This window comes from Rhinatrema bivittatum, chromosome 5 (genome assembly GCF_901001135.1).
Source record: "Rhinatrema bivittatum chromosome 5, aRhiBiv1.1, whole genome shotgun sequence".
NCBI classification, from domain to species: Eukaryota; Metazoa; Chordata; class Amphibia; order Gymnophiona; family Rhinatrematidae; genus Rhinatrema; species Rhinatrema bivittatum.
This window is the reverse complement of record NC_042619.1, coordinates 81646613-81664793: the sequence shown is the minus strand read 5'-3', so window position 1 is coordinate 81664793 and position 18181 is coordinate 81646613. Positions and strand designations below refer to the sequence as shown.

General features: G+C 42.8%; 1 protein-coding gene across 1 annotated transcript in view; it reads right to left on the bottom strand.

Moving 5' to 3' along the window:
- Window positions 1-10291: 10291 nt before the first annotated feature.
- Window positions 10292-18181, bottom strand: part of ZMYM2 (zinc finger MYM-type containing 2) — a 581711-nt gene continuing 573821 nt past the window's right edge. Inside the window, exon 25 of the mRNA XM_029602506.1 lies at window positions 10292-12594. Within this exon, the coding sequence (XP_029458366.1) occupies window positions 12399-12594 (196 nt within the window). The 3' untranslated portion in view covers window positions 10292-12398. The remainder of the gene's footprint in view (window positions 12595-18181) is intronic.

Genomic DNA, 18181 nt, shown 5'->3' with positions numbered 1-18181 from the left:
CATTTTATTCATAAGCCCCCTATTTTATTTAAAAATGTTTTATATACCGCTAATACAATTAAATTATTCCATCTACGCAGTCCCTATGTGGGACAGTTTCAAAAGCTATGCTGTAATCCAAGTAGATTACATAGAGTTCTCTTCCTCAATCCAATTCTTTAGTCACCCATTCAAAAAAATCAGATGTCTCTGACAGGACTTTTCCCTAGTGAATCCATGCTGCCTTGGGTCCAGCAACTCACCAGTAAGATAGCTCACTATCCTTTCCTTCAGCAGAGTCTCCATTAATTTCATACCACCCAGGTGAGGCTAACCGCCCTGTAGTTTCGAACCTCCTCTCTGCTACCACTTTTGTGAAGCAGGACCACCATTGCTCGTCTCCAGTCCTGCGGTACCACTCGTTTATTGAACAGGTCCTTCAGTTGGTCCGCTGGCAAATCTCTGAGTTCTCTCAGTATCCTGAGGTATATCTCATACAACTCCATGGCCTTGTGCACTTTCAGTTTGCCTAGCTCCTCTCATACATTCTCTTCTGTAAACAGAGTTTAATCTACTCCAGCTTCACCTATGACCTTGTTAATGAGCAACAGTCTGGTCCTCCCCCAGGGTCTTCTTTAGTGAACACCGAACTTACTTAAATATTTGTTTAGTATTTTTGCCATTTCTTTGTTACTCTCTACACATTGCTCCTTGTCATCTTTCAATTTTACTATGACTTCTGACCTCCCTTCGTCCTCTGATGTATCTGAAAAATATTTTGACTCCTTGCTTTACCTCTTTGGCCATCTTTTGCCTTCATATCTTTCTTCATTTGCCTCAGTTTATAACAGATATTCTTCCCTATGTTCCTTTTTTTGGGATCCTTTACACTTCTTGAATGTTCTGTTTGCTTTTATTTTTTGTCATCGCCTTAGAGAACCGGATTGGTTTCTTTTTCCTCTTACTCATTTACTTTTCTAACACAGATTTATTGCCTTTGTAATAGCTCCTTTTAACTTGGCCCACTGTTGTTCTACCTCACCCATTTTCTCCCAGTCTTCCGGATCTTCCTCCTGGCATGTCCCCATTTTGACAAAGTTTGTAATTTTGAAATTCAAACCACAGGGTCCTCATGTGACTTCTCTGTATCCTATTCGCATAATCAAACCACACTGTCTGATGATCACTGGTGCTCAGGTGAGCCCCTACCCAAACAGAGACATTACCATTTGTTTGAGCAGAGCCCCTTGAAGAGCATCCACTAACTTTCTACTTCTCATAGATTCCACAGCAAACTCTAATCCACATCTGGCATATTAAAATCTCCAACAAGCAACACTTTGCCTTTCTTTTCCACCTTTTGGATGTCTTCAATGAGTTCTCTGTGCAGTTCATCTGATTTGATGGCCTGTAGATCACAGCAGTAACAATGGAAGCACAGATCTTTTTTTTTTTTTTTTAGGACGATCCATGCTTTTTCTCTACCCCATGTCCCTTGCAATTCAGTTTCTTGGATATTGTTTTTGACATGAAGAGCTATTCTTCCCCCTTGTCTTCCCTCTGTGTCCTTTCTGAGCAAGTTGTATCCTGGGATGGCCATATCCCAATCATGAGAATCAGTGAACCAGGTTTCCATAACAGTTACAATGACCAAGTTTGCCTCCACCATTAGAGCTTGCAGGTCTGGGATTTTGTTGCTCAGACTACGAGCATTTGTAGTCATAGTTTGCCAGCTGCTCCTTGTAGTTACCTTTTCTGCTTTTATGAACTTGTTACATATCCTCTTCCCCACTCTTCCGTTTTGCTTGGGAGTGACATGCCAAAGTCACTGGCCACCTCCTGCCACCCCCGCTCTCTACTTTAAATGCCTAATACTGTATGATCTGAATTTTTCACTTAGCTTCTTCTTTCCTGCCATTGACAAATGTAGGCCATCCTTACCATATAATCTTTTATTGCTCCATCTACAGCCCCAGCCTCCAATGTATCCAAATCCACATTCTTTACACCAGGTTTTTGAGCCAGGCATTATCTATATGGCATAACCTTTCCTTTTACTTTCCATGAATAGGTAATACTTCTGAAAAGGCATTAGTCTTTGCCATGTGTCTTTTTCCTTAGACTTTGGAAATCTTTCTGTACTTTAAGGACACCGTTTCTAGCAAGGTCATTGGTCCCCAGATGCATAACAGAGTTCTTACTTTCTTGTATAATAGCATTGACCACTTGGTTTGCATTTTCATTAGCTGAGGATCCTGGAAGGCATTTAACTGTTGTGTCCCCATCAAAATAAGTTCCCAAATTGGTTCCTCCAATGACAATCTCCCAGAAGCAGCTTTCTTTCATGACATCTGATCATATTGAAAGGTTTCTAGGTACATTGGGTGACTACTTCCCTTTCAGACATTTTTGATAATCAGTTACTTGAACTTCTTCATTTTCCAATGCAGAAAATGTATTATATAAGGGTAACAGTGGAGAGAGTGGGTGTTTCATCACAGGCCTTATTCTGCCAGAGCCTACTGTAATCCAATTATTCCTGCGATTCTGAATCCTGGATATCTAACTTCTCTGTGGGGGTGGATACTCAGGATGCTTCACAAGTGGGGAAACTGGGCGTTTGAGTCACATGCCTTGTTCTACTAGAGCCCAATATAAACCATTCATTCCTGGGTTTCTGACTCTTCTGTGAGAGTTGGGAGAGATATTCTGGATGCTGCAAGGAAGGAGAGGATATAAGAATTCTGCATAATATTTCCTTCATATGCATTAGCGCCTTATTCATGGCAGACAGCTGAAAGCAAATTAGAAAACCCTTAAATCTCCAAAGGATATACCTTGTGATATAAGCACCACAATTGTTGCACTGAGTAAAGGATATTTTGATAATAGTGACTAATAAGCTAGTTCACAGAATTGTAGTTCAGGACTATATTTTTCTGAAAAAGACTCTGATGACGTCTCTACATGCTGTTTATGGTGTTAAATGCTTTTAGGTTAGCCCATTTGTGTTTTGTTCCTAAAAGAAATTGGAGCAGCAGCAGGTCTGAAACCTGTACAAGGAGAGCTAATCTCTAGCGCAGCAAGCAAATAAGGTCTGGTTTTTAAACAAAACATCCCATGAGATGCTTAAAGTGGTGCATTTCACAGTTTTGCTCAAATCAATCTAGTGGGAAGTTGATCTCACTGCAAATATTTTTGATGCAAACTGTAAATAGATCAAATTCAGTTGTATATTTATTATTTAAAAAGTGGTCCTAAAAGGTTGAACGCTCAACAGGGGATACCTCTAACACCATGAATTGTATTCGGGACATGCCAGTATCTTGTCTAATACGGATTTATTTTTGTTTAAAGACTTTGTGCAACTTTGGTTATTAAGGAAATCCCCTTGAAGAAGCTATGGTTTAGTGAAGTGGGGGCCTCTGTTGGGGTTTTTGAAAACAAAGGGTTTGGAATTGTTCATAAAATACTGTTTGTGAGATGTAGTGACTATGGTTGGATATATGGTCTACGATTTTAGAAGTGCATGCACAGGATGAAGGTTTTATCTTCTTATTGTTGTACTGGTATGACCTTTTTTGTAATAAGCATTTATAAAAATGTTTTTGAAATATTTGTAATAAAATTGTATGAATATGTATAATTCCCTTTTTTTGCAGTATATTACTTTTGGGATTGTGTGAAATTTTACTTTATTTTTGTACCTATCGAGACAGCAACTGATTAATATACTTCAGTTCAGGTAGCAAAGAAAGCATCCCTCCAACATAGCTGTACCAACTGCGTAATACTAGTTTAGATGAGTAAGTTGCTAAAAATCCAACCCCAAATGCTGCTAGACTAAGGTTTCTGTATCATCACAATGCACTAAGGTTGAAGTCAGCCCCATCTCCAAATTGCTTAACCAGATATGGAGCCTGCCTGACCTCACGGAGGCTCTGAGCTAATAAAAGTTATGTTAGGTTGTGGCTGCAGTTTTAATCATGAATGTATGCGAATCTTTTTGTGTAGACATTATTCTCAATGCAACAAAGAGGTTTGTGTGCAAACAATGTAAACACAAGCAAGCATAAAACTGCACACAAATTAGTGCTCCTCCATTTAAAGCCCATGTTAATGAAAGCATTAGCTATGATTCCACACTGATTAAAAACATATAGGTTTAATTCATAGTTTTAACACTGGAAATGTAACCCTGATCAGAGCTGGAGTAAAGTTACTCAGGCTATTAATGTATGGGGCAAAAGCTGAAGCTTGTGTGCAGAAATTCTGTACACAGAATTCATGCACATAAAACACTTGTGCATATAAAGCAAATTTTATGCAGACTATACTTTGTACACTTTTTTTATATGCAAAAATATGTTGTGTCCAGAAAACATTCACACTCCCAAACTTTGTAATGTGATTCCATGGTCCATTCGCCTTGAATCATGCTATCTCACCTTCTGTAAAAAAGCTAAAGCATGGCTGTTTAACCAGACCTGATCAAACCTATTACCAATTTCCACCAGCTACGACTCTTACCATAAGGAAATTTAATCTCATTTGTTGTCTGTACCAGTGAATCTATTCACCATGAAGGAAATAGGCTCATGTTTTGGTCTGGTCTGTACTGGCTTAACCATTCTATGATCTCTACCCTGATGACCTGTCTTAGGCTTGCAAAATACCACCTATTAGATATATGATTATAAGCTTCAGAATTTAGGTGACCACCAGTTTATCATAGTGCCAATAGACATTTGGTCTCTATTACATGACTACATAAGTGCTTTATTTTTGCTCTTACTTTTTTTGTTTAATTATTCTATTAAGTCGATGTGTCCATTCTTTGTGATTTACATTGCTTTGAGAGATTTATGATCTGTAAGGTGATTTATAAATGTTTCTAAATAAATATTGTTAGCACACTATTTGTTAAACTTCTGATACATTAGCATTTATTCCATTAGCGTATTGGATAGGGAGTTAATTCAATTTTTCCTGTAAGTAAATAAAATGATTTAAAACTGAGCTCGCATTTTATTAAATGAGGCTCAAAGTGACTTCAAGTGCAACATGTTAGTCCTGGGGGAATTCTGCACTACTGCGGAGCACAGAATTCTCTCCCCCCCCCCCCCCCCCCCCCCCCCCGCACAGAATTGCCAAATGCTGCGCAGAAAATGGCAAAGGAGACCCCGGCTTGCTACTAACAGAGCACACGCATATAAAGGCCCAGGTGTTCACGGTGAAGATGAAGGCCCCCATGTGCTGCAGGATGCGCTCCGCTCGCGGCAAGGATGAAGGCCCTGGCAAGCTGTTCGCTGCGAAGACGAAGGCCCCCATGTGCTGCGAACAGAGTGTGCGCCATTTGCAGTGAAAACAAAGGCCCCCCTCGTGCCACAGGATGTACTCTGCTTGCAGTGAAGGTGAAGGCCCTGGTGAGAGTGAATGTGTGCGCGAGAGGAGAGGGGAGGTGGTGTGAGAGAGGGGAGGGGGGATGCTTGAATGTGGGTGCCAGAGAGAGGAAGCCTATATGAGGAGATTCTGAAGGAATGTGTATGTGTGAGAGACATTGGGAGCTCGTGTGTGTGATAAAGGGATCATGTGTATGTGAGGGTGCAAGTCTGTGTGAAGGGATTGTGTATGTGTGAGACAGCCTGTGTGAAAGGGTGCATGAAAGAGACATTGGTAGCCTGTGTGTGAGGATGTATGCGTGAGAGAGAAAGGGAGCTTGTGTGGGTGTGTATGCAAGAGAGAGGAACCCTGGTATGAGGGGATGTGCGTGTGTGTGTGAGGGAGCCTGTATGAGGGTGTGTGTATGTGCACAAGAGAGAGGGAGGATTTGTGGTTAAGAGAGAGGGACAGAGGGAGCCTGTGTGAGGAGCAATACTGAGAACGGGGTCAAACTCTGGGACTGGCAATAGAGAGGAAGGGGTTGAACTTAGAGGTGGAGGAGTTGGGGCCTGAGAGGGCAAAGTGGCTAGGGGAGTAGGGCAAGTGAGTGGTAGAGACACTTACAGTGAATTTCTAGGTAAACTGTGCTCAAAATATTTAAAATTCTGCATCTCTAAGTAATAACTTTTTTCTGTACTAATTAAAAATGTAACTACTTAAAGACTCATGTAATTTGTTATTTTGACCAATATAAAATTTGCAGAATTTTTTTAATTTTTTTTGCGCAGAATTCCCACAGGAGTATGTTTGACCAACTAATCCTAGTCCACACTTTGCAACACGCTTATGCCTTGCTCACTGCTATTGAAATGACCAGCTCTATAAAATGTCTTAAATTTATGACAGTAAGGGCGGCACAATTCATAAAATTAAGTAGAGAGTTGATACAGATTGCATACAATCTTTATAGGCATGAGGTGCAGCTATTTCCTGAAGCAAAGAAGTCCAGGAACTAGTATAACTAGCAACTTTTAAATTTTAGTTTTACGTACCTGTGATATTCCTTATTTGCTTCATTAAAATTACATTTAATATCCATCTCATTAGAAAACAGAAAACGCAGTTGCTTACTTGTAACAGGTATTCTAGGACAGTAGGATGGTAGTCCTCACATGTGGGTGACATCACCAGATGGAGCCCAGCACGGAAAACTTTTGTCAAAGTTTCTTGAAGCTTTGACCAGCAGATTGAGCATGCCCAGCCTGCTACTATAGACACATCCACGCGAGGTCCCCCCTTCAGTCTCTTAACTTAGCAAAATATGTCCCGAGGACTAACATTCTATTGTCCTACGAGAACACCAGTTACAAGTAAGCAATTGTGCTTTCTCCTAGGACAAGCAGGATGGTAGTCCTCATGTGGGTGAGTACAAACCTCTAGACTGCCCCATTCAACTATAGAGAGACCAACAGCTACCGAATAAGGTGCCAACGGACACAACACAACTGCGGCGCTGTAGGTAAACAGGGGGCGGTCTGGGTCCCACAAGAGGCAAGAAGCCAGAAGAGTTGGGTTCAAGTCTGGTACAGATTGCACAAGGTGGATGAGTCCGAACGGCCGGAGAAAGTATTTCCTCTGCTGATAAAAGGGTTTCCGAGGACCCTGCCTGGAGGATTTTCTGGCCAAGGACAGTCCTTCCAAGGCACTAGCAGAGAGCTGCTAGTTGCGCCACCGCATCCCAGACCTTATCCCTGAACAGGTTGTCACCAGTGCAGGGGGGAGTCAAGCCTGTCCTGGACCTCTGGCAGGTGATCAGAGGCCCAGAGCCATGCCATTCACCTGGCGCCGATGTACACGGCTGCTAAGTTGGCCGCCGTCTCAAAAACATCATAGGTGGAACACACCTCGTGTTTTCTGCCTCCAGACCCAGCAAGGCAATGGCGGAAAGGGCTTCCTGCTGCTGCTGGGGGAGGCCCTCCAATAAATCTTGGATTTGTGTCCAGAGATCACAGTTGTACTGGGTCTTATAAAGTTGGTAGGTGGCGATGCAGGCAACTAGCATGGTGCAGTGGAAGATTTTTCTTCCCAGGACATCCAGCTCTCTATGCTTGCATCCCGGAGGAGCGGAGGCATGGGTACGGGAACGATGGGCCTTCTTTAAGGCGGACTCCACAACCACCGACGGGTGGAGAAGCTGCCTCCTAACAAACCCACCTACTTGGTGCAACACAGCCTGTTGCAGCAAGTAGGTGGTATCGGCCTTCAAGTTATCGGGGGAGACAGAAGTGGGGTGCTTCCACATGCGGAGGAGGAGTTCTTTGAAAATATCATGGATCGGAACCGCCACAATTTCCTTGGGAGCATCGATGAACTAGAGAAAATACAGCATCTTATGACGCGCATCCTCCTCCGTAAGCAGCTGAAAGGGAATGGCCTCGGCCACAGCCCTGACAAATCCTGCGAAGGACAAATCCTCGGGTGGCTACTGGTGCCACTCCTCCGGAGGGGAAGGCTTCAAAAGAGGGTCATGGGAATAGCTCGAGGACGAGTCTGTGGAGTTGTCACCGCAGAGGTCATAAGTCCCCTCCTCCTCTTCACTGGCATGCCGTGGGCGAGGTCTGTGAGGGGTAGTGACTCTGGGCTCCGATGGCTTCGGCAACCTCGAGGGCATCGATGGGGCCCTGGGAATGGAGGGGACCAGAGGCTGCGCTAGGCCGGAGGGATCCGGCAAAGGATCAGAAAACCATGGGCGAGGGAACCCGAGAATCGGTATCGCTCCAGTGGAGGGCATTAGTGGCCGACGGGGAATCGAGAATCCCTCTGGCTCTGGCTGCGTCAGTAGGGTGTCCAAAAGGACGTCCAGATGCTACAGCAGTGGTGCTAACATCGTTGATGGAGACTCGGGTACTGGTGGCACCAGTTCAGTGCTTTGAAGCACTTTTGAGCACCGGGGATTGCACCCTGTGGTCTAACTCCTCCTGGAAGTCCAGGGTGGCCAGGACTGATGGAGGGGGAAAGAAGTCACCGGCGCTTCCTCGGGCCTCCAAGGTGGCACGAGCCCTGCACTGGTGTCGGTGGGGGAATGCCTAGGGCTGCTGGGGGCACCAGAGGATGGGGCCTCTGATGGCTGGTGCCACTTCGATGGGGGCGATGCTGGTCTGGAACCGGAAGTCCACAATGACCGGTGTCTGTGCTTGCGGGTTCTTTTCCAGTGCTCGGCCCGGTCTTTCCCCAGTGCCAAGGAAGCCAACGATCCCGACATCCTGGAGAGTGGGGAGACCATCGAGGATCTATCCTCTTCTACCCAATCCTTGGAAGTACTAGTGAGAAGGACCTTGAGGAGAAGCAGGTCGGATGGTTCCCCGTGATCTCTTGGGGTCAATGGGACAGATGCAGGGGGTAGAAGGTGTAGACTTCGGGGCCCCAAAAAGTTTCTCCATTTTATCCAGGAGCCTGATGCCCTTTGGGTGTCATCTGATCACACAGTCTGCACTCACGGACGTTGTGCGAGGCCCCCAAGCAGAGTATGCAAACCTCATGCGGATCCATGATGGACATGGTCCGCGGGCACCAGCGAAACCTGGTCGACGCCATAAAAACAACCTGGCGCGTAGTCGATGACAGACATTCACCATGAGGTGATGAGTCTGGATCGACCATAAAGTTAGAAAAGGGCAGAAAAAGGACCTACCGTACAGAGGTAGCACCGACCGCGAAGGGGGACCAGACGAGGAATCGGCAAAAATGCTCGAAATATCAGGAAAAAGTGGAAAAGGAAGAGCTCCATGGACGGCGAGGCAACTGCACCGCAGAAAAGAAGAGATTGAAGGGGGACCCCCCGTGTACGCGCAGATAGTAGCAGGCTGGGCATGCTCAATCTGCTGGTAAAAGCTTCTAGAAACTTTGACAAAAGTTTTCCGTGCCGGGCTCCATCGGATGGTGTCACCCACGTTTGAAGACTACCATCCTGCTTGTCCTAGCAGAATAGATTTAACAGTCAATCTTATGAAATCCACACCATACACACACTGAACTGCTTTCATACAACTTATGTTAAATACTAAAAACACATCTCCACTTCTATGTTATCTTTAAGGACTTGGCCTCAAACTTCCATTATAAATCTTCCCTGCTTAATATGAGAACCCCTATGTAGTTTCAGATACTCATCACCTTCTGCCATTCTTCCAAATGCTGATTTTACTGTTATGTTAACTCATCTATTAAATAAAATTTGACAGTTTCTTTCTACATTTGAGTGTTCAAACTTCTTGATTTTGTTTTCCTTAAAACGAAAGCCTTGAGAAATTTTTAAACAATTCTAAATTAAGTGTTAATTTTCTTGACTATTTGGAAGATAGTTTTTGTGAGCTTTTCTTTATATTGTGAGAAAACAGTCTTAAAGGATCAGATAACTATTCTGGATTTCTACAGTTGTATCAGCAATATGCTGTACGTATATTAAGGCAGCCATATCAGGAAACTCAGACCCCCAAGGAGCAAAGCAGAAACAGGTAAAAGTCAATTCATTTTAAAAGTAATCTGCAAAGACATTTCTTTTTCTCTCTTCATATTTACAAAAATTTGTAATTAACCAAAAAGAAAATAAGACTGAGCAGAGTATATGATTTTCTTTTTGTTAGCATATTACCTGGGAAAACTAAGCAATATTTAATCAAACATGCAGTAACATAGACCTCATTTACCAAGTGTAAACTTATTATCTTTTTAATTGCCTTGACCACCACTCTTTAAAAAGGTTTACCTTTATTTTATTAGTACAAATAATATATTTAGCTTAATAACCAAAGTTTGTTTTGTTACCAGTAAAATATTGTAAAACATTTTGAAAGGTGAAGATTTAGATTTTTCAGTAGTACATCTCAAAATGTTTTGAAGATTTGAACTAACCACGCTGAACTATACTTGTAAAAAAAAAAGCTTTTATTGCTAACTGATTACATCACCATCTTTTGGAAAAATGTGGGTCCATTTTCTTATTTGTAAACAAGAACTTGTGCATTTAGTTTATAAGTAATGTTTCATTTAGGTGGGGGGAAAAAAGCGAGATTTCAGATGGAAACTTTTTAAGAATGACATTTATAGTACAAGGGAAAAAAACTCTGGTAAAAACAATATAGTATCAAGTCAAATGTTATTCAATATTACCTATATCCCATTCATGATTTTTGCCCTTTTTTTTTTTTTTACTATTACCCCAGTATTTGATTTAGATTCCCATGAGAGCAACAAGACCATCACGCTGTAGTGGCCCATACCACAGCTATGTTACCTCTTAAATTCAACAACAAATTAGGTACCATACCAACTGTATTAATTGAACTAGAGAAGAGCACGATTAGAGTTTCCAGTGATAATAAGCACAAAAGTCCTGATTTCTTATGCAAATTCAACTAAGTTTTACAGTCAGTTTCAACAGGTTTTTTTGGATTTGTCATCACTTTACATGTCAAATAACTTTGAGGTTGGTGATATATAAATGATTCCAAGCTGCAAACCTGTACAATGCCCAAGTGCAATACAGTAATAAAGTTCTGTCATCATAGAAGGTAGTATAAATCAGGTTCAGGCAACTCAGGTACCCCCCCTTCCCCCATGTTACACAAAGCTCATTGTTTCACAATATTCCCAAAAATATGTATTAGAAACTTGCATACAATGAATATGAAAGGTTATTTTGCATATGCCTCAGTTAACCTGCTATCCTGATTGATGTTCTAGCACTTTAGGAACAATGGTTACCTACCCCTATAAAAATAGTAGAATACATGTGATAGGGCAGCCCTGGGCTGGCCAGATGGCCCACTGCAGGTGCTGCCATACAAGAGACCTGGGTTTGCTTCCTGAACCCAGCTTCTTCTCCTCAGGCTGGCTGGAGATGGGTACTGTGGAGGCAACTTTCACAGCCCCTAAGGGAGAAAGTCCAAAACACTGCACAGTGGTGACACCTAATGATTAGACCCTGGGTGACATCTAATGATTAGCACAGGTATTGTGTTCTGGAGGAAACCACAGTCTGGCCCCTCTGGCTATATAATTTTCAGTGCAATGATTGGGCTTGAGGCAGAGATGTCTTAAAAATGGGAGAAATAATTACAGATAGATATCTGCAGATGAATGTGAATGGTGCTGCAACCCCAGCAGGTGCAGCTGAGATGGTAGCACAAACCAGTAAGAAGAAACCATTGGGCGAAAAGAAATAGTAGGGTAGCAATACTTAATCCTTTTCACCATGTTTCTGGAGAATATTCTCATAACAGTGATGGACGAACACAAACCTTTCTCAACAGAATTTCTCATGAAAATGTCTAGATATTATGCTTCAAGATAACAGCCAGTATAGAATGCACATTTTACTTGCTGGGGACATTCAAATCACAAATAAGGAAAGGACACTAAGGTTTTAATAAGGGCAAACAAAATGTTGCTTTCACCAGTATAGATTCACATTACAGTACACCAATATTGACAGCATTCTCTTTTGTCTATTTTTGGTACATAAGATGGAATCTCTACATAACCTCATAAGGCTCCATTAACTAAAAAGTAAAAAAAAAAAAAAAAGTTTACATTTGTTTAAAAAATTTGTAAAGACACAGCAAGTTCTAATTTTAGTAGTGCTACCCATACACAACCATCTGCTTTAAGAACTTGTTAGAACATCCTTTACAGGAAATCTTGCAACACTAGAGTTGTGGAATCTGGATGTTTCTTACTACATGAAAAAAATTACACATGGCACATTCTCATTCATATTTTGTAATGTATAAAGTCACAAACATACCTAATCAAATAAATAATAAAAAATGAATTTGAATGTGTGAGTTTAGTATCCTAAAACCACTATATAGAATAATGGCAACTTTCACGCAAATATTATTTACACGGTAATACCCAATCTGGGTACATTGCTACAAAACTCATAAAATAGGAGTAAACTTGAAATGTTTTCTTTTAAAGTACGGTCTAGCAGCTTGACTATCTAATGCTGTTTCTTCTGTGGATTTGTGATTTTTTTAATCTGTGTCTTCATCCAGTTCATAACTGTCTCTTTTATCATAAATATCTTTTACTAAAAGAACACGTATAAGCATATTTTCCAAGGTGTTGCGGTCCAGTGAAGTAGAGGTATACCACACCAGGCTGTCAAAGGAATTTGAACATTCTGGTTGCAAATAGAACACATCCATTCTCTGGTTAAGATTCTGTGGGCTAGAAAAAAAAAAAAGAAGTTACTTATTTGATTAATTCTGTGTTAAGTAAAATAAATACTATCTTGGTGGCAGGAACATACAAGGCATCAGGAATTATATATGCATATTCATATAAATAATTGTGCACAGAGCAGTATATTTATTTATTTGGATATTTTTATATACCGTTGTTTGGTACTGGCCTTCACAACGGTTTACAAGTATAACAATACATATAACATTTTTATGTATAATGAAAGAACATATGGAGGGGTACAATCTGTGGTCAGTTCACAACGGTTTACAAGTATAACAATACATATAACATTTTTATGGATAACGAAAGAACATATGGAGGGGTACAATCTGTGGTCAGTTCAGAGGGTTACAACAAAAGTATCTCGGAAGTTTTGAAATTGTACAGTAAAACAGACAATAAATAATAATACTAAGGTCATGAAAAATCTTATGGAATGAAAACAAATGGGATCGATTTGAATGTATCAGTGAGGTCATGTGAGAGCGGGATAAAGGGGAGATTAGATTAATCTGTTTTTTCTGTTTAGTAAGAGGAAAGGAAAAGAGACAAAGGATCACTAAGAACTTTACAATATACAATAGCGGCTTAGTTAGTATGAGGGACTGAAGCTGGAGAGTGTGATGGGAGGAAATTGTGTTGGTATTGTTTAGCCTATGCCATCTTTATAGGTTTGTTGGAACAGCCAGGTTTTGAGGTATTTTTTTAATAGTTTTATATTGCTCGGGAGTCTTAGGGGTTCAGGCAGTGTATTCCATAGATTTGGGCTGGCCAGTGAGATTGCTCTCTCCCATACCATATTGAGTTTGGCTGTTGCGACTTTGGGGATGGCTAATAAGGCCTTATTAGCTGATCTCGTGTTCCGTTGTGGTGTTTGTAGCTGGATTACATTATTTAGCCATTCGATTTCCTTCCCATATATTGATTTGTGAAGCAAGGATAGTACCGTATTTTCCGGCGTATAAGACGACTGGGCGTATAAGACGACCCCCAACTTTTCCAGTTAAAATATAGAGTTTGGGATATACACGCCGTATAAGACTACTCTTCTGTGTCACTACATAACCATACTGTATGTGGTACCCAGTATACAACAACCAGCCAATCACGGCAAGTGATGTACCTTACCGGCGATTGGCTGGTTGTTGTATACAAATCCTGCTTGGATTGGTCAGCTCTCCCTGCTTGCCCAGCCCTCCCTGTCTCCAAGACTATCAGAGCGGTAACGCATCCCTCTGGCCCACCCTTGTATCCTATTACTGGTACCTCCTTCTCTGCCTCTCAGATCTCGCTCCTGAGGACTGCAGTGAAGTGGCGCAGACGTGCATGTGTGAGATCTGAGAGGCAGAGAAGGAGGTACCGGTAATAGAGATGTGAATCGGAACCGGAATCTGTTCTGATTCCGGTTCCGATTCACATCGTGTTGTTTTTTTTCGTCCGGCCCGATTGGGTTTTTTGTTTTTTTTTTAAATCGGCTGCGCCTGAGCAGATAAACAAAAAACCCACCCCGACCCTTTAAAACTAATCCCTCAGCTTCCCCCACCCTCCTGCCCCCCCAAGACCTGCCAAATTAATTAAATACAACCCCCACCCTCCTGACCCCTCCACAAGATCTGCCAAATTAGTTTTCTACAACCCCCCACCCTCTTGACCCCTCCAAGACCTGCCAAAAGTCCCTGGTGGTCCAGTGGGGGTCCAGGAGTGGTCCGGGAGCGATCTGGACTTGGGCCGTTGGCTGCCAACAATCAAATGGCGCTGACGGCCCTTTGCCCTTACTATGTCCACTGGGGGTCGACCAATGGCAGCGGTAGCCCCTGTGACATAGTAAGGGCAAAGGGCCGTCGGCGCCATTTTGATTGCTGGCAGCCGACGGCCCAAGCCCAGGAGATCGCTCCCGGACCGCTCCTGGACCACCAGGGACTTTTGGCAGGCCTTGGGGGGGTCAGGAGGGTGGGGGGTTTTGTTAGATTTTTATTATTTTTTTTATATTCGCTCCATAAGACGCAGACATTTTCCCCCTAACTTTTGGGGGAAAAAAGTGCGTCTTATGGAGTGAAACATACAGTAATTATTCGTCCTATAAGACGACCCCCGACTTTTGAGATTTTCAGGGGTTAAAAACTAGTCTTATACGCCGGAAAATACGGTACTTTGAACTCTATCCGTTTGTCGATGGGAAGCCAGCGAAGTGCTTTTAGCACTGGGGTGATGAGCTCTGGTTTTTTTGTTTTTTTTTATCACCAGTTAAGATTCTAGCTGCTGCGTTCTGTAAGATTTGTAGGGGTTGTGTAGTTGATTTGGGTAAGCCTAACATCAGGGAGTTACAGTAGTCGAAGCTTGTGAAGATCAGAGATTGAAGTATGGTTCTGAAGTCATTTTGGTTTAGCAGGGGTTTTAATCGTTTCATTGTTAAAAGTTTGTTGAAACCTTCTTTGATCTTTGCGGATATGTGTTTTTTGAGACTTAATTCAGGGTCTATCCATATTCCCCAGATCTTTCACTTTATCACTGAGTTTGATGATAGTATTGTCGATTTGAATGATGCTGTCTGTGTTGGGTGTGGTATTTTTTCTTTGCAGGAGAATGCATTCTGTCTTGTCCATGTTGAGACAGAGTCGCATTTGGCTTAGGAGGTATTTTTATGTCGTTTAGATATGAAGCTGATAGTTTGAGTGCGTTCTCTAGTGTGTCTGTCACCGGTATGATGAGTTGGATGTTGTCAGTATATATGTAGTATGTGATGCCAAGACTGGAGAGGAGCTGACATAGTGGGAGGAGATAGATATTAAACAGTGTGGCTGTTAATGCTGAGCCTTGTGGGATTTCGGTTTCTAGTGGTTTTGATTCTGATTTGGATTTATTAATGTGTACTTGAAATGATCTATTATGGAGAAATGATCTGAACCAATCCAGTGCTATCCCAGACAGGCCAATTTCAGTTAATCTCTGTAATAGACATTTATGGTCGACCGTGTCAAAGGCTGCAGATAGATCTAGCATTATGAGGATGTGGCGTTGGCCAATATTTAACATGTATAGCAATAAAACTTACTTATAAGTTTGAATGGCAAATTAAAACCTGCTGCTGTGTTTTAATGGGGAAAGCAGAGTTGCTTACCTGTAACAGGTAATTTCAGAGGACAGCAAGATATGTGTCCTCACACATGGGTGACATCATCTGATGGAGCCTGGCACTGAACTTTGATTTCAAAGAATCTAGAACTTTCGAACATGCCCTACTGAGCATGTGCAGCTGTAGTTATCACCCTGCACCCTAGGCAGAGCTTAGGTATTAATACCTAAGATTATAAATATGTCCCCCAAGGAAGCACGTGGTCCAGTAATGTAACAATTGTTGCATGAACCAGGACTCCCCTGTCCATAGGCAGAGTTATCTCTAAAATGGGGAAGTATAGCTTGCAAGCCATTGCAACCAAGAGCAGTGCCTCTGTTGCGGCGTTCCTCGTCCCCCAATGACTTCAGCTATAGATATGGCAATAGGTTGAAAGGCATACTCGCCAATTAGATGGACTAGAACCCTTCTCACTGAGGTTGGGTCCCGCAGGTGAGAATAACTGGCCATAGTGGCCCACTGAGCTCAGCAGATATCAAGATGACTCCAGGATGGGAGAAACCCTTAAGGTTCATTTGGGAGCTACTCTGGAAAGACTCCCTCACAAAATAGACCTGCTGTGCCTTAGAATGACTGTCATTTGGAGCTCGTAAGGAACAGAAAGCAACTGCCAGTCAGAAGCAGTGACATCCCTTCCCTGGGAACGAAGAACGAGGGATACCCCCTTTTAGGGGTGGACAATTGTGCATCCAGATGGGAACCCAGTCAAATCTCCCCTTTCTGAAGGGAGAGGAGTAATGGGCATCGTGGCCTCCCAATCCCAAAAACCTTTCAAATCTCCAACAGAGTTGAGTGACAATCACTGATCGCTGAGGTCAGAAGCAAGCAATCCACCACTAGCAGCTACCCTCAGAAGGGGTAGGCACCACAGTAATCAACGGAAGAGCCCGAGCAAAAACGGTCCTACGACAGTCGCTGCTGTTCCCCGGCCCTGACCTCCCAGGAAATGCACCAATTCAAAGAATCTAGGCTTTGGTTCAGAGATAAACATGCCAGGGACTTCTCCACAAAAGGGGTTTTTGACATGGAAGGGGGTCGAAAGACATTCCTCTTCTGAGGGAGGAGAGGACTCCCGACACTATCCTCCCAGTGTCTACTCCCCCTGGATTCTTTGAATTGGTGCATTTCCTGGGCGGTCAGGGACGGGGAACAGCAGCGACAGTCGTTGGATCACTGTGAAGGACGAATAGATGGTCCGTCTTTCGTACGGATTCCGCCTGAGATTGTTTAGACTTCGAGCCTCTTTCGAATTCTTATGCTCATCTGGCAATGATAGTGAGATGGTTTGGTTGAGATGGAAGTGAGACACCACTTTGGGGAGGAACGACGGAACTGTGCCTAACTGGATGGTTCCCGGGGTGAGTCTGAGAAACGGCTCTCGGCAGGACAGTGCTTGTAGCTTGGATATACGATGGGCTGAACAGACTGCCAGCAGGAAGACTGTCTTCAGTGTTAATAGTCAGAGAGACAGGCCATGGAGAGGTCTGAAGGAGGTTCCTGCTAGGAAATCTAGGACCAGGTTGAGATTCCAAAGAGGCACCGGCCACTTCAGGGGTGGTCGGATCTGCTCGACTCCTTTCAGAAAGCGGGAGACATCCGGGTGAGAGGCTATGCTGCTGCTCTCACTCTTGGTTCCATAGCATTACAATGTGGCCACTGGTGCCTTGATGGAGTTGAGAGACAATCTCTTCTGTAGGCCGTTCTGCAGGAATTCCAAAATCGCAGGAATTTTGACCGAGCATGGTATGATGTCGCGGTCCTAAGAATTAGATCTAAAATAGCTCCCTCTCTCGTTGGTTCCTGAACCAATTTCTCCATGAAAAATTTGTTTATTCTATCCAGGAAATTTACATCTCTAGCATGTCCTGATGTTACATTTACCCAGTCAATATTGGGGTAATTGAAATCTCCCATTATTACTGCACTGCCAAATTGGTTAGCTTCCCTGATTTCTCTTAGACTCTCATCATCTGTCTCAATTTGGTCAGGTGGATGATAGTAACTCCTATTACTATACTCTTACCCAATACATATGGAATTTCTACCCATATAGATTCTACTGAGCATTTAGTCTCTTGCATGATCTTTATCATGTTGGACTATGCCCTTCTACAGAAAAATCTCAGATTCACAGGCAACAGTACTGGAGACTCATTTAGCCCTTCAGTATCACATGGCTCCAAAATGTTCACTGTTGCCATTACAGACTTCAGCATGCTGGCGGGAACATCTTTTCTGACTGGCCCCCTGTATTGGTCTGAGAGCCTCAGACACTAACCCTTAAGTTCCTTCAGTCCAAGCACTATCAGCACAAGGAAATGCTGGAAACAGTGAAGCGAGAACCACACCCATGAAAGAGGCCTCCACATTTTAAGAACTCGGTCTGGCTTGCCATCATGTTCCCCCCCCCGCCCACTAACTCATCACTGAATGAAA